Raw genomic sequence first — 15,696 nt, forward strand, 5'->3', positions numbered from 1 at the left:
TGAGAATTCTTTTCCTGAAATATAAAAGCCCTAATCAAGCTTTAGTTGATCCTGACAAATTTTTAATTTAGGGCAGGAGATACATACATACATACATACATATATATATATATATATATATATATATATATATATGTTTATTTTCAAGTCAAAGAAGTGAGAAAATCTTCCCCATCTTTTTTTGTGCCAGTGTTGAGCTGATTGGCCCAGTGTTATTTTATGCTGAGGCCAGAGCTGAGCAGTGCCATAACCTGCTGGTTGAAGGGGCTGAAATGCCTACTGGGGGCGCTACTCTGATGAAAGTGAGGCATCATCGTCTAACGCAGTTTTCAGCCATGGCTGCACAAAAGAATCCCCCAGACGCTAACTCCCTGGGCCGGGGCAGGGCCCTGGCATCTGGGTGTTTTTACAGGGTCACCAGGTTATTCCAGTGCATAGTAGGGTTGACAGCCACTGTTCCAACAGCATGGTCCTGAAATGTGAAATCAGTCCTGAATATTCATTGGAAGGACTGATGCTGAAGCTGAAACTCCAATACTTTGGCCACCTGATGCGAAGAACTGACTCATTGGAAAAGACCCTGATGCTGGGAAAGATTGAAGGCAGGAGGAGAAGGGGACGACAGAGGATGAGTGCAGGGAGCCAGTGAGAGGACCTCCACCCATGGCAAAGGTCATGAGGAAGGAGGCTCGACATAGGCAAAGGCGGGATCGAGCCTCAGGAGTCCCCCTGGAAATTCTCGAGCATCTACCCCCATAACCAGAGCCTGCCTACTTTACTACTTTGTGCTCTCACCTATACCTCTGACTTTACGGGGGGCTGTCCCCCACCACCTCTTTCGGAGAAGGAGTTAACTTAGAGCTCCAGTTAATAAAAACTCCTGGGCGTGACAAGAGTGTTTTAACCTACAAACTCCTCTGAAGGTTCTCTAGCCTGCCTGACAGGCTTGTCCGGCCACATGTGATTGCTCACAGCCTCTCAACCATGAGAGGCACGAGATGCTTTAAACCGTCTAAAAACAGGTTCCCTAGAAAAGTTAGAAAACCATTAGTATAAGTATAGTGGGCTGATTAGAAATTGTATTGGTGAAGGGTTTTTCATTTGTTGAGCCAATGTTTGTTGCTAAGACTCCACATCCCCTGACCTTACACACATTAATGAATATATAGAAGAAATAAGTATTAACCTTTGATATAAATCACATTAGACCTTAGGCTAAGTAAATTCTTTCCTTAACTAAAACCCACTACACCCTCACCCTATACGAATGTAACTTTATTTGGGTGGCATCTGTTTTAAGAATAATCACCCCTGGAGAAATAAGTGTTGACTGACCACTGTCACAAGGAGAGGGTCATAAATTGTCAGCAGGCCCCCCTGGCCAGAAGATGATGTAACACCCCTAAGACCTCTGTATACATTTGTATGAAGCACCTGACTTTAATAAAAGTCAGGACTGCTGTCCCTGCGTGACTTTTGTATAACATCTCAGTGTATAAAAACAGACTCTGGAAAATAAAGAATTGGGATCAGTTCCTTGAAAGACTGATCTCCCCATGTCTCTCTCCCTCTCATACTCTGGCTGAGTCTCCATCTGGAGCGCGAAGCCCACCATGCTTACTAATTATGCCTGGGCTTCTAAGATCCGACCGGGGAGGCCTCAGTGTCTCCTCTCCTTCGGGAGAATGGAAGGACACCTGCGGCCTATGTAAGTGGTACAAGCTTCTTGTCCTGAAGTTTTATTGGTTTCCCACGTAAACCAAGCTACTCAGCCTCTTTTCTCCACTGAATTTTCCTGCTGAGCTATCCTCATTCTATTACTCTTTATATCTCTAATTAATATCTAGTTGAAGCTATTGTATCCTGATCCTCCCCGAAGCCGTCTCCCCTTCGAATACCCTGGATCAGCCGGGGCTGGACCCCGGCAGATGAGATGGTTGGATGGCATCACCAACTCAATGGACGTGAGTTTGAGTAAATTCTGGGAGTTGGTGATGGACAGGGAGGCCTGGTGTGCTGCAGTCCATGGGGTTGTAAAGAGTCAGACATGATTGAGGAACTGAACTGAACTGAAACCTGAGCTGGAAAAACTAGGGCCAAGCCTGTTTCTTTGGCAATCAGTTGTGTCATCTTAAGTTAGTTGCTCAGCCTTTCAAATTCCAATTTCCTTCTCTGGAAGCCCAAAGGTCTCTATCTATTTGATCTGCCTCCCAAGGGCATTTGATACATTTTAGAAAGGACTCCATGTGTGTGGCCGCTAACCCTAGCTGGGGATGCTTTGCATTTGGGCTCCTGGGTTCATGATGGAAGCACCCTACCAGACACTGCGAAGATGGGGCCACAGGATGGCTCCTGGGGTCCTGGGCTGAGCTCTGAACCCAGTCCCAATCCCCAGTGGCACCTTAAGCAGGTTTGCGGGGCACTTCCTAGAGGAAGATCCCAGGAAAACCAATCCTTGGCCCTGGCTCTGACACCATATGCCTAGAAAAATGGGCAACTTCCTTTGTCTCAGTTTCTACATCCAAAAAACACTATAACATGTATTGCAAAGATTAGGTGAAATAGGAAATGTGGGGTCCTGATAATGATAGAATATGGAATAAAACCAGAAATAGCAATGACAATGACAACCACATTGAGTAAATTGGCATTGATTTTATGTGTGGATCTGCTAAGTGATTTCATATATTATCTCATGTTTATCTCCCCCATTTTACATATGGGGAAACTGAACTGAAGCTGTGTAGCAAGCCCTCAAAGGTCATGTGTTAAATAGTGGGAAAGCTTCCATGTGAACTGTGACTGCACCACAGGCTCCTGTTATTTATTTGAAATATTTTAACAAGAGTAGCATTTGAAATGGAAAACTGTGGGCATCAAATTTTCATAAGATACCAGAGTATTTGTGTGTGTGTATCTTTACATGTGGGGTGTGATGAGCAGAACACGGGGTTGGAGTTAGCTGGAGCTAAGCTTACCTTCCAGTTTTGATACCTACTGGCTGTATAATTTGGGACAAGCTACTTAACCTCTCAGGGATGTTTCCTCATCCTTAAAACAGAAAACACAATATTGCTTTTATAAAATCAATTGTAGAGATGTGAGACACCGTTTGGAACAGGAAGATTGCACTTCTTGTGTGCCAGCTACTGTTCTAAAGCTCTATATGTACATCAAATCACTTAATTCTGATAAAAACCTTATGAGGTAGATAATACTATTAATAAAATGCATGTTTTATAGACTGGGAAATTGAGGCACAGAGAAGTTAAACAACTTGCTCAAGATTACACAGCTAGTAAGTGGTGGAGCATTTTTAACCACCAAGCTGTGAACCCTGCTGCACACACTTAGCATGCTGAAAAATAGCTAACAAGACTTAGCTACCATTATTATGCACAGCAGTGATTTTCAAACTACTGTTGTAAGTTAGCAGGACCCTTTCATTGAAAATGATCTTAATGGAAATGTGCCTATATATAATACAGTGAAGGTGGAGCTGCTTTGCTTGAAGTAAAGATGAAATCTCCTCCCTCACCCCCAGCCCCTGGTATAGCAGCCCTACATTACTTCTGGGGAAGCTGAGGTTCTGAAGAAACCAGTCTGAAAACCACCAATGCCAACTTTTCGATTCTTTTGTGTCTGTACCCTACCTCCCATTTGTGGTCTTGCCCTACCCCAAGCCCAGGAAGTCAGCAGGCAGAAAACCAAAGACCAGAATATTTCCCAGGTCTCCTCTCATACTCCTGTTTTTCTCCCACACTCGTGGTGGCCGTGGCCATGCCTGACCAGCTGGGACATAACGGGCAGCTGCTAGGAGAGCTGGACGCAAGGCTCACCGGTTTTATCTGAGTTGCAGAGGATGGTTTCCTTCTCAGCTCTCACGCCAGGGCTGGGGCCATGCTTCATCCACATGGTGATGGTGAACTGGTCGGTCAGGTTCTTGGGCACAACTCCATCAGGGATCTTGGCACCCTGCCTGCCATCGAACTTGAAGATCATTTCACTGCTATCCACCAGCAGTCCTATGGTCCAGTTGGTGGCAGCACTGGGGGATGGCAAGAGGTCAATGATGCCAGAGGAAGCTCCTACAGGGGGCGGGGACAGAAAGAACAAAGGGTCATTCCTCCCAGGCCGGGTGTCCTCATGTTCTGTTTTCTGCTCTCAGGGCCACAGTGAACTAATATGCGTACTCACCCAGAGCTAAGAGCTCTGTCCTGAGCTGGGTGACTTGGGGAAAGAAGGGTTAAATGTCATTCTTGCCCAAGTTGCCCATGGCGGCTTGGGGAGGCATCGGTAACTTACAGACAAAAGTATTGCATGTGGGAAAACAGTGCAATTAACCATTATACAAGAAAAAAAGTGCTGAAGGAATTTAGAGAAACGAGATTACCCTGGGGGCTTCGAAAAGCAGGCAAGGTTCCTGGAGAAGGCCAGGGCTTGATTCCAACTGATGGATTCATTCATGCACTTATCCATGCATTAACCTGTCAGCCATTTATCGAGCACCCAGCAGGTGCCAAGACCCCTCCTAGGTGCTGGCAAAGTAAAAGTGAATCAGCGCAGTCCTTGATCTGGAGGAGCTTGGTCCCCACAAATTGATGGACCCCTGGGGTGCAGTGAGACCAGGGCTGTGATGGGGAAAGTTCTAGGTCCTGACCTGGAAGAGCTCGGTCCCCACAAATTGATGGATATCTGGAATGCAGTGAGACCAGGGTTGTGATAGAGGACACACAGCCCAATTCCAAGAGGAGTGTGAATCACTCTGCACTCATCATACTTTTTTCCAATCATTTGTTTAGGCCAAATGGTACAGTGGTTGAGAACACGGGTTCTGAAGTTGGCAGAACTTAAATCTGACGCCTGGTGGTGGCCTGACTTTCTAGCCTCGTGACTGTGAGCAGAGACTTCACTTTTCTGATCCTCCACCCCCTTCTCTGCCACCAGCCCTCCCAGGTGTTGTGGGGACTGGATGAGAGACTGCATCCTGGCTTGGACAGTGTGCTTGGCGCACCATGAATGGAGCTCACTCTACATTAGCTGTAACTCTGCCGTTATTATTAGAGTTGCTATGATTTTTGCTACCACTATGATTCTAGGCTAAGGATAACCCGAGGCAGTGGGAGTGCCATAGGCAGATTTGTGTTTTAGAATAATTACACCAACAGCTTTGTGGAGGGAGGGGCTGAGTGAGCCAGAGGAGCTGACCCAGAAAGTAGGATGGCACAGCCAGGAGGGTAACTGGGCTGCCTTGGCCTTTTCACTGAAGCTCAGGTGGTGCCAGCAGTGCTCTTGGCATCCTTATGCTCTGTAGAGGAGCAGAGCTCAGCTACTCAGGGGATGAGGAAGGTGGAGGGCTTCCTAATTCCAGGGAACAAGAACCAGGGAATCCAAGGTATGCCAAGGGCAGGGGACCAGGTGTGTGGGGCTCCTTCCTGGCACAGTACCAACCAGGTGGTCATAAATGGGTTTAATGGACAGTGGTGCCATTTGTCAGGGATCGCTGGACTTCTGAATTCTGTGTATCAGAGACTCATCTCACCTGGGGACTGCCACCACAAACATCCCCTAGAGTTGAAATGACCCTTGAAAATTCCTCAGAAAGGTGCAATATTAGAAACTAATGTACTTTGAAAATGTTTCACCCAGCCACTTTTCCCTGTAGCCTTGGAACAGATACCTATTGGTTTGCAATTGAAGGTTGGCTGCGTGAAACATTTGTATCCTTAGAGCCAGCTGCTCTGCTTAGCTGGTGAGAAGCTCACCCTGGGAAAGGCCTCCGGGGAACTACAGTGTCTGAGATGTAGGGGGTGGAGATTCTGGTCTCTTAATTCACAATCACCCTGTAGCTATGCTTATCAAGGGGAAATGTGGGCAGCGTTGACTGCATTATTAACAAGCATGTTTCTTAGGGATTTTGCATGGTCGCATGCCTGACACATAGTAGGTGCTCCATTAATGTTTATAACTGCCTTTTCTTCTGTAAAATACCTCTGTGAGATGCTTCTGGCCCCTACCCAAAACCCACCGAGCTTATTCACCCAGCCTCTAGTCCACACCCCACATCTCTCATCAATATTTAGAGGCTAAGACTCGGTGATCACAATGCAAGGGGACCAGGGTTCAATCCCTGGTCAGGGGACTAGATCCCATATGCTACAACTAAACTTGCATGACACAACTAAGACCCAGCCAAGTAAATAAATACTAAAAAAGAAATTTTACTTGTTCTCATCCATACTCCTAGAGTCTTATTTGATGTCCATTTTACTTATCCGATAAGCTAGTTCACACTAACATTTTAATGACTAGCAAAGCCTTCAGCGCTATGAACCTCCCTAGGTATTTGAAAGAAAGAAATCTACCAAGGTAGTGGTAGGTAAAGATTTGGGGGTAGTTGGAGGGTGGGACATATGTGGTTTTTGGAATAAGTTCATTTTCCTAGAATCTCCCAGAATAATGCCAGCTGGTAACAGCTTCTCTGTCTCATAAGTGAGTTGGTTCGGACACCAGGATTTGTCCAGGATAACAGCTGGTGACTAGGGCTCACAATGAATGTGTGTCGTTCTTGAAATTTCAGGTGGCCAGGGAGATGCAGGCTGACCATGCAGGGCTCCTGACTTCTAGCTCAAGCCAGTGCCCCCCAGCACAATCTGGCAGGGCCCAATACAGGGATGTGTGTTCGGCCGTTACCAAGGTCAGCTTTGCCACCACACAGAGCCAGAGACTTGCACACCAGGGAACCAGGATGACATTGACATGACTTAAAACTCCACTTCTTGAGCTTCCCTTTTGATCGAGGACCTTGCTTTTGTTAAGGAGCCAATGTTCCTGCAGAATTCATTAGTCATTTAGGTTACTGAAGGAGCTGATTGCTAATTTTCCCCAAAGCAAGGTTGGATAGAGGGAGGGAGGTTTAGAGCAAGGATGAGGTGGAGGGTGATGGAGAGAAAACAGAAAGAGAAGGTTAGGAGGAACAACTGGTTACATGTCATTTTATGTATGTGTATTTAGGGAACTTTACTTTTCATAGTTACAGACCTTTATTATTACTTTTTTTGACATTGATTTATAATGTTATGTTAGTTTCTGCTGTACAGCAAAATGATTCAGTTATCCATATGTATATATTATTTTTTATATTCTTTTCCATGGTTTATCACAAGATATTGAATGTAGTTCCCTGCGCCACACAGTAGGATCTTGTTTATCCATACTATATGTAGTAGTTTATTTCTGCTAAACCCAGACGCCCACTCTATCCCTTCTCCACACCCTCTGCTCCTTGGCAAGTGCGAGTCTGTTTTCTATGTCTGGGAGTCTGTTTCTATTTTGTAGATAAGTTTCTTTGTGTTAGGTTCCACAAATAAGTGATATCATCTGATATTTGTCCTTCTCTGTCTGAGTTACTTTACTTAGTGTGACAATCTCTAGGTCGATCCATGTTCCCGCAAATGGCTATAGTGCTGTTAAGAGTATAGGGGTGCATGTATCTTTTGAATTATACTTTCAACAGACATTTATTCTCATTTCCCTTGGAACATTTTATTGGGCACTGAGTGGGTCTAGACTTAAGTACGTCAATGCTTTTTCTTAGTTATTCATCTAAGTGGTGGATATTATTATGATTCCAGTTTACAGGAAGAAATCCGAGGCTCAGCAAGCCCAGGATCACAGCCAGCGAGTGAGTGGACTTGTCATCAGAATTTGCCAGCCCCAAAGCCCACACTCCCCACCGCACCACCTCAATCAACCTGGAGGAAGATCTTATCATCTCCTGCACATTCAAAACAAAATGGAAGTATAGTGACTTACAATATTGTGTTAGTTTCAGGTGTATAGCAAAGTGATTTGGTTACACATATATACGTATGTATCTATACACTTTTTTCAATTCTTCTCCATTTTAGTTTATTACAAGATAGTGAATATAGCTCCCTTTGCTATACTGTAAAACCCTGCTGTTATCTATTTTATATATGGTAGTGTACATCTGTTAATTCCATTTCCCCGAATTATCCGCTCCCAACCTCCTGTACATTTACAGACATGGAAACTGAGGCCCAGAAAGGAGAAATGACTTGACCAGGATCACACAGCCACACAGCTAGTTAGAGGCAGGCCCAGCTATCAGACACCTGGTGATATTCTTTCTACCATACAGCACAGTGTCCTGCCAAGCTCAGCCCAGAGCCCAGGACCCATCTCCCTGTACAGGTGGCTGTCCACAGAATGGCATGTGCCCTGGCAAGGCTACCAATGTCATCTTTGATGAGGGAAATAGCATGTCACTCTGCCCAGCCCACAGATGTTGCCTCCAGGAAAGCATGACACTGTGTTTCACTAGATGGTGCAGACTTCCACAGACTTAACTGATTATATTTCATTTTTCTAGGGGCTTCTCAGATGGCTCAGTGGTAAGGAATCCACCTGCCAATGCAAGAGGCTTGGGTTTGATCCCTGTGTCAGGAAGATCCCCTGGAGGTGGACATGGCAACCCATTCCAATATCCTTCCTGGAGACTCCACGGACAGTGTCTAGTGGGCTATAGTCCATGGGACTGCAGAGTCAGACATGACCTAGTGACTGAGCAACAATTTCATTTTCTGGTGCACTTAAATAAAATGAGAGGGATTTCCTTTCTCCTAAAGTTCTCTCTCCTCTCCCCAAGGTATCCCATGGAAAGCAGTGGGTAAACAGGATGCATAACTTGCAAAGATAGTGTGGCATTGTCTGCATGTCAGGGTGTATTTAAGATGCAAAAGTCCCTGGGACCCACTGGGCTACTGAGAGCTCATACTAGTCTGGTGCACAGAAACTGTGGCCTGAGTGTAAGGGGCTTGTAACCAGAAATGAAGTCTGCTTTGAGGTCTCTGAACCCTATCAAGGTGGAGAAGCCTTGCCGAGCCAGCAAGTAGATAAAGACGGGTGAGTAAGGCAGATTTCAGGACACACAGTGGAGTGAGAGCCCACAAGGAGCCTGGGGGCAGGGGTCACCATCTGGGTCTTTTCTTTTTTAATATTTACTTATTTATTTGGCTGTACTGGGTCTTAGTTCTGGCACATGGGGTCTTTAGTTGTGGCACATGGGATCTAGTTCCCTGACCAGGAATCGAAGCAAGAACCCCTGCAGTGGGAGCAGGGAGTCTTAGCCACTGGACCACCAGGGAAGTCCCTGGACCTCTTAACTGTAGGGTTTGTGTGCTGTTCTGGATGGCCTTGGTGAAGGCAGAGTGCCCTCAGCATTTCAAGTGGGCCTGCGGCCATGGTGACAGACGTGGAGCCTTAGTCATGCCTCCTTATGGTCCACAATGGGATGCAGAAAGGGATGGGAGAAGTGGAGGATCTCAGGGAAGAGGAACCATTGTAATCGAGGACACAGGCCTCATTTTGTAGCACCTTCCATGATTAGCAGCATCAACTCCATATTATTTCATTACATGCTTATATTATGTCTTAGTTATACCAGGCACTGTGGTGGGAATACAGCAATGAACCATGCAGCAATGGGCCCTACCTCTAGAGACCCAATGGAAAGTCTTTTATTTTTGGTGGGTGGAATAGTTCATTGGTAGAAACCCACTTCAGTACTCTTGCCTGGAAAATCCCATGGATGGAAGAGCCTGGAAGGCTGCAGTCCATGGGGTTGCTGAGGGTCAGACACGACTGAGCAACTTCACTTTCACTTTTCGCTTTCATGCATTGGAGAAGGAAATGGCAACCCACTCCAGTGTTCTTGCCTGGAGAATCCCAGGGACGGGGGAGCCTGGTGGGCTGCCATCTATGGGGTCGCACAGAGTCAGACACGACTGAAGTGACTTAGCAGCAGCAGCAGAGAGTCTTGGGGGAAGCCAGGGAGGCCCTCTTGACAAAGGCCATACTTGAACTGCATGAACTGCATGATGGTAGAAAGCATTCTTCTGTTCTTAACATGCTTCAATGACCCACTGATCACACTTGGCTGTGTGTGTGTCACTTGCTCTGACCAAGAAAATGTGAATGCAAATGACATGTGTCACTTTAGGGCAGAAAATTTATGAGCCAGTCCAAGGTTCACCACATATATTTTTTCCATCTGCCATGAGATCAACAATATTCTAGATAGAGACTATTCTGTTAGCCTGGATCGTGGTGGGAAACCAACATGGAACAGAGCGACAGTCAACCCAAGAAGGACATGTGATAGGAATGGAAATTAACTTTGTTATTTTAAGCCTATAGACTTTAAGCCTATAGACTTTGGCATCATTTGTTACCACAGCCTAACTTGCCCTGTCCTGGCTGATAATGTGCATAAATGACTGACATCAGTGGCTACCATAACCACTTTTCTATCTGCATACCTTCTGCATGGAGGTGGAGGACTTCTTGATGTCCTTTCCAAAGCTCACAGCCTGTTGATCCTACCATCAGATGGACTAAGTTTTTTACATGACTGTCTTCACCTTGAACTATTAAGTGGTCTTATTAACTTCTAGATAACCTCACGAATGAAAGCATTTGGACACTGAACAAATATTTGCTGAATTAAAAATAAGCAAATGAGGACTTCCCTGGTGGTCTAGTAGTTAAGAATCTGCCTGTCAGTGTAGGGCACATGGGTTTGATCCCAGGTCTGGGAAGATCACACTGCTGTGGGTCAACTAAGCCCGTGTGCTACAACCACTGAAGCCCGCATACTCTAGAGCCTGTGCTCTGCAACAAGAGAAGCCACCACAAATGAGACGCCCATGAACTGCAACTAAACAGTAGCCCCTACTTGTCACAACTATAGAAAGCCTATGCAGCAAAAAAGATACAGTGCAGTCAAAATAAGTAAGTAAATTAAATAAGCAAGAAAGCTGAACTTTCCTTTAAAAAAATGAATGAATGAATGAATAGATTCTCTATGAAAATCTCCTGTGCTCACAAGTGTATGAATTCTGAGAACAGCTCACTGTCTGATGATATGAGCTGGTCTGATGGATCCATTGCTTGATTTAACAGCAGGCTCTCACACTGCAGCCTTTCCTTCAACAGGACATGTCCTCAGAGCTCTTGACTGCACACCAGAGCAGCTGACCCCGAGTGTCATATGGGGAGATGCTGGACAGATGCCAGGAGACTGTGGTTTCAGGAAGGAGCAGTCCTGGCCTCAGGGCTCCAAGAGACGTGTGTGTCACAAACTGCTTTGCTGCTTATTGTAATATGCAGTGACTCAGGGCCATGGAAGCAGGCCTTTTCTTAGGCTTGGGCTAACGTCAAATTGAATTTGGTCAGGAAGCCTCACTGGGGCCTCATCGTACATTTCATTCTCAAGGCAGTTGTATGACACTTCACCTTGGGAAAACCTGGGACTGAGATGGCAGAGTTCTTATCTTGACTTTCTGAATCCAGAGGAAGTTATAAGCAGCTTGTCCAGCTTCCCCACGAGGCCTGGCTTCACATACAGGAAGGTCACTGGGGGACCGTGTTAGGCTAAATTTGTTCCTGCAAGTGGAAAGGGACACAGGCGCAGGAGCTTGTATCATGTTTTACAAAGTCTCAGCGCGCAAACCTCAGGCAGCAATATGGCTTATGTCTGGTGCTCCCTTGGAAACAAAGAGGCTTTTTTCTGGTGCTTTTGCACCTGCCAGGTACTTCCTGACAGTGGCTCTGCCTGGCTGCTGTCTGATGGCTCCTTATTCAGGGATGCCATCACTGCTCCTTGTGAATGATGCTGCAGAAAGAGGAAGCAGGTGGGCACTGATCAGACCTCTCTCAGAGTGGGAGACAGCCTTGCCTGGGCTACTGCACAAGGACAGTGTCACAGAAGCAATGTCAGAATTTAAAAGCACCCGGGAGCCCTCCAGCACTGCTTCTGATAGCAGAGATGGCAGGCAAATATTGACTTAAGGAAAGGGTTTGGAATGGTAAAGGAGAGAGAGGTTCTAGCAGGAAAAAAAAAAATCATGAACAAAGGCATAGGGATGGGAATGAGCTGGGGATGGTGACAAATGGAATACTCTGGCCCAGAAGAGGCAGCACACTGGGAAGAAATGGGCTCTAACAATGGACCAGTGGGATGGTGGCAGGTCCTCGGGAGCTCGGGAGGGTGGGGAGTCATTCTAGAGTTGGGCACCCACACCTGGCTGTTTCACAGATATTTATCATCACTGTCCCCTAAATCCACCCTTGCCTGGAATTTCTAGTTCTGGTTGGTGGCACTCTCATCCAGTTAGATGCTCACATTAGAATCTTCTAAGATTCCTTGTTTTTCACTGCTTGTAAAGGGCATTTTTACAAGAGCTGTTTGAAATACTTAGGTTGTGCTGTTTTCCCCAATCTCCTGCACTATTCTAGAAAAACCTGCCTTCCCATGGGCCCTCCTTTGAGCCTGGCAACATGATAAATGGGGCACTGTGCTACCCAAGCAGGGCATACTGCACATCCAGTTCTCAATCAATGGTTGACCCTTACCGATTTTGCCTCCTAAACCTGTCTTAGGTTCATCCCTACTGCCACTCCCCCAGTTCAGAAATCATTATCTCTTGCTTAGACTATGGCCATAACATCCTAATTGGTCTCCCTGTTACTATCCAAAGTCAATGAAGATATGTAGAATGAAACTGGGGCTTAAAGTGTCAATGAAGATATGTAGAATGAACACTGGGGCTTAAAGTGTCACGGTAGCCCTCTGGCTGGGAAACCCTGCCAGCAGCTTGTTGACAAGCCAGGGAAAATGCAAAGAAGCTTGTCTTCAGAACCTAAGGAGCCCCACTTAAGTCAGGAATCACAACCCAGGCTCCGCTTTAGAAGAGATCTGGTCTACCTTTCCCTCACAGTCTGGAGAGAGCGTGGGGCCCAAGGAAGCAGACCTAACATGGATGGGCATGTGTCTCACTCATTTGCTTCTGTCTTTTCTCCTCTGTAGATTCAAGAGGCAGATTCCTGATCTGGAGGCAGGAATGGCCCCCCCCCCAACAGGCTTACTCGGGGTTCCCAGAAGTGCACACCAGGAAGTGTAAGTGAGGACTATACAGTCCATGGAACTCTCCAGGCCAGAATACTGGAGTGGGTAGCCTATCCCTTCGCCAGGGGATCTTCCCAATCCAGGGATCGAACCCAGGTCTCCCACATGGCAGGCAGATTCTTTCCAGCTGAGCTTGACAAAGGTCGCTCCCAGTACTAGATAAGCTTGCATCTCAGGGTAAAGTGCTTTCCTGTCTGATTGAACCTGCCTTCCTGCCAGGTGAGGCTGGCAGCCCAGAGGAGTGAGCTATATTAACAACCAGATGCAATTTTGCTCTAAAGTTTCTTCCCTTGAAAAATCCTCTCCTTCTCTCCATCTCCTGTTCTCCCCCCAGCAACATTCAGAATCAAATCACCTGTGCGTGCCCTTGGGCTCATCTGATCTTTAACAAGTTGACTCCATCATCTCCTAACCTGGAGGAGTTGAGGAAATGACTGTAACCTGCGGTGGCGTGGGGTTGAGCTGACTTATAATTCAGGTGCACAGGGAGCAAGATGGGATATTCATTCGAAATGAGATGTTGGTGGAGACGGCTTCTCTGTGCGTGGAGTAAAGAGCACCGGAGGCAGCTTTCTCAGTACTGCGGGCTGCTGATGGGCATTTTTACAAGAGCTGTTTGGAATACTTAGGCTGTGCTGTTTTCCCCAATCTCCTGCATCATTCTAGAAAAACCTGCCTTCCCATGGGCCCTCCTTCCAGCCTGGCAACATGATAAATGGGGCACTGTGCTACCCAAGCAGGGCATACTGCACATCCATTCTCAAATTGTCACTTGGTCCTTGGGCAAGAGCTGCGTGCATGAAGCTGTGAGTGTGTGCCTGTGTATGTACCTGTGTTTTCATTGTGTGATGTGTGTACCTGTGTGTTGTGGATGTGTGTACCTCTGTGTGCGCGTGTGTGTACTTGTGTGCATTGTGCACCTAAGTGTGCATGTGTGTGTGCCTGTGCCTACTTTGTGTGCCCGTGTGCATCTGTGTGTGAATGTGTGTGTCCTTCTGTGCATGTGTGTACCTTGTGTGCATGTGTGCACTTTGTGTGCCTGTGTGTACCTTGTGTGCACCTTGTGTGTGTGTGCACATAAGTGTGTGTGCATGTGTGTGTCAGTGGTGAGGGAGGAAAACTTTTGCAAAGACAGCAGTGGAGGGGCCCCCAGTGGAGGGGTGCAGGCTGTGTTCAGGAAGTTACATCTTCCGTGGGTGATGGAGTTACCCCCAAGTACAGGCCCCGTCTTAAGACTAAGCTCTTTCTGAGCTGCCCACAGTCCGGCTGGAGAGGCTGTGTGAGGGCCTGAATAGTCTCGGAGAGAACAAGAAAGAAATGAAATATACATGGTGGGGAGGAAAGAGGCCCATCAACACACCCACGGTCTGGTTTACCAAGCACATGGGACCGTTCCCGCCGTACTGTGTCTTATTCTGCACTTGACTTGAGAGATTTACATTCCAGCTCCAGAGGCCTGGCCCAGCGTCACAGATCCAGAGCCAAAGAGCCCTTCCCTCCCATAGACCTACTTTCAAAGCCTGCCTCTGTCACTCCCTGTGTGACCTTAAACATAATTTTTCCTCTCTGGGCGTCTAATTGTCCATGTTTAAAACTGGATGAATGAGACCCTCCTCAGTGTGAATTAGGGTAGGGCATGTGAAGCACACTGGAGAAGAGAATGGCAACCCACCCCAGATTTCTTACCTGGAGAATCACATGGACAGAGGAGCCTGGTGGGCTATAGTCCATAGGGTCGCAAAGAGTTGGACAAGACTGGATGACTAACACACACACGCATGAGGTGTACACAGCAGGTGCTCAATAAAGCTAAGCTTCCTCGGGTAGAACCTGCATCACCCTGGCTCCCAGTTCTGGCCTGCTTCCTTCTTGGGGCACCATGTCTCAGCACACTGACAGCCGGCCCTCTGTCCCCTACACTTGGATCCTTCACATTCCCCATCTTTCCTCCCAGCCTAGCTCTTCTCCAGCGTGGCCATCCAGGCCCGGCTTCATCAGCATGTGACCTGAACAGTCACACGGGGCCCCCAGCTTGGTTTCATGCTTTGCTGTTTCTGCCTTAAAATTCTTCATAATTTTGGAACAAAGGTCAAGCACTTTCATTTGCAGTAAGCCCTCGTGTGCCATAGCTGGAGGAGACCCGCCTCTCCCTGAGAGGCTGGCACCACCCTTCACACTGGCCCCTGGGAAGGCACTTCTCTGAAATCAACACAGTACAAGGGAACCGTGTTCCTTCAGGTCCCAACTAGGTGCTCTTCCACTCCTGGTGCTGTGTCTACATGTGTGTGCCTGTGTGTGTACACAGGAACATAATGTCCCTATGTTACTGATGAAGAATAGAGGCTTTGTCACAGCACTTGCCCACAGCCTTAGAGTTGGTACATGGTGGGGTCTGATCAGGTGTGGTTGGTGCTGAAAGCTGAGCTTTCTAACCCTTTAACCCAGGGGTCCCCAACCTCTGGGGTCTAGTACCTGATGATCGGGGGTGGGGCTGATGTAATAATAATAGAATAAAGTGCACAGTTAATGTAATGCGCTTGAATCCTCCTGAAACCAACCCCACCTCTGGTCCGTGGAAAAATTGTCTTCCACGAATCTAAAAAGGCATGATACAAATGAAGTTACTGACAAAACAGGAAGAGGTTCACAGCCTTAGAGAACAAACTTATGGTTGCCAGGGGGGAAGAAAGGGGAAAAGGGATAGT

At 46.9% G+C, this 15,696-nt stretch overlaps 1 protein-coding gene across 2 annotated transcripts in view; it reads right to left on the bottom strand.

Annotated features, from left to right (window-relative positions):
• CLSTN2 (calsyntenin 2) overlaps window positions 1-15,696 on the bottom strand; it is a 745,907-nt gene that overhangs the window by 114,613 nt on the left and 615,598 nt on the right. For both annotated transcript variants that reach the window (XM_070794086.1, XM_070794095.1), the window contains exon 7: window positions 3,840-4,088. In XM_070794086.1, coding sequence (XP_070650187.1) covers window positions 3,840-4,088 — 249 coding nt within the window. The remainder of the gene's footprint in view (window positions 1-3,839; window positions 4,089-15,696) is intronic.

This window comes from Bos indicus, chromosome 1, assembly GCF_029378745.1.
Source record: "Bos indicus isolate NIAB-ARS_2022 breed Sahiwal x Tharparkar chromosome 1, NIAB-ARS_B.indTharparkar_mat_pri_1.0, whole genome shotgun sequence".
Classification (NCBI taxonomy): domain Eukaryota; kingdom Metazoa; phylum Chordata; class Mammalia; order Artiodactyla; family Bovidae; genus Bos; species Bos indicus.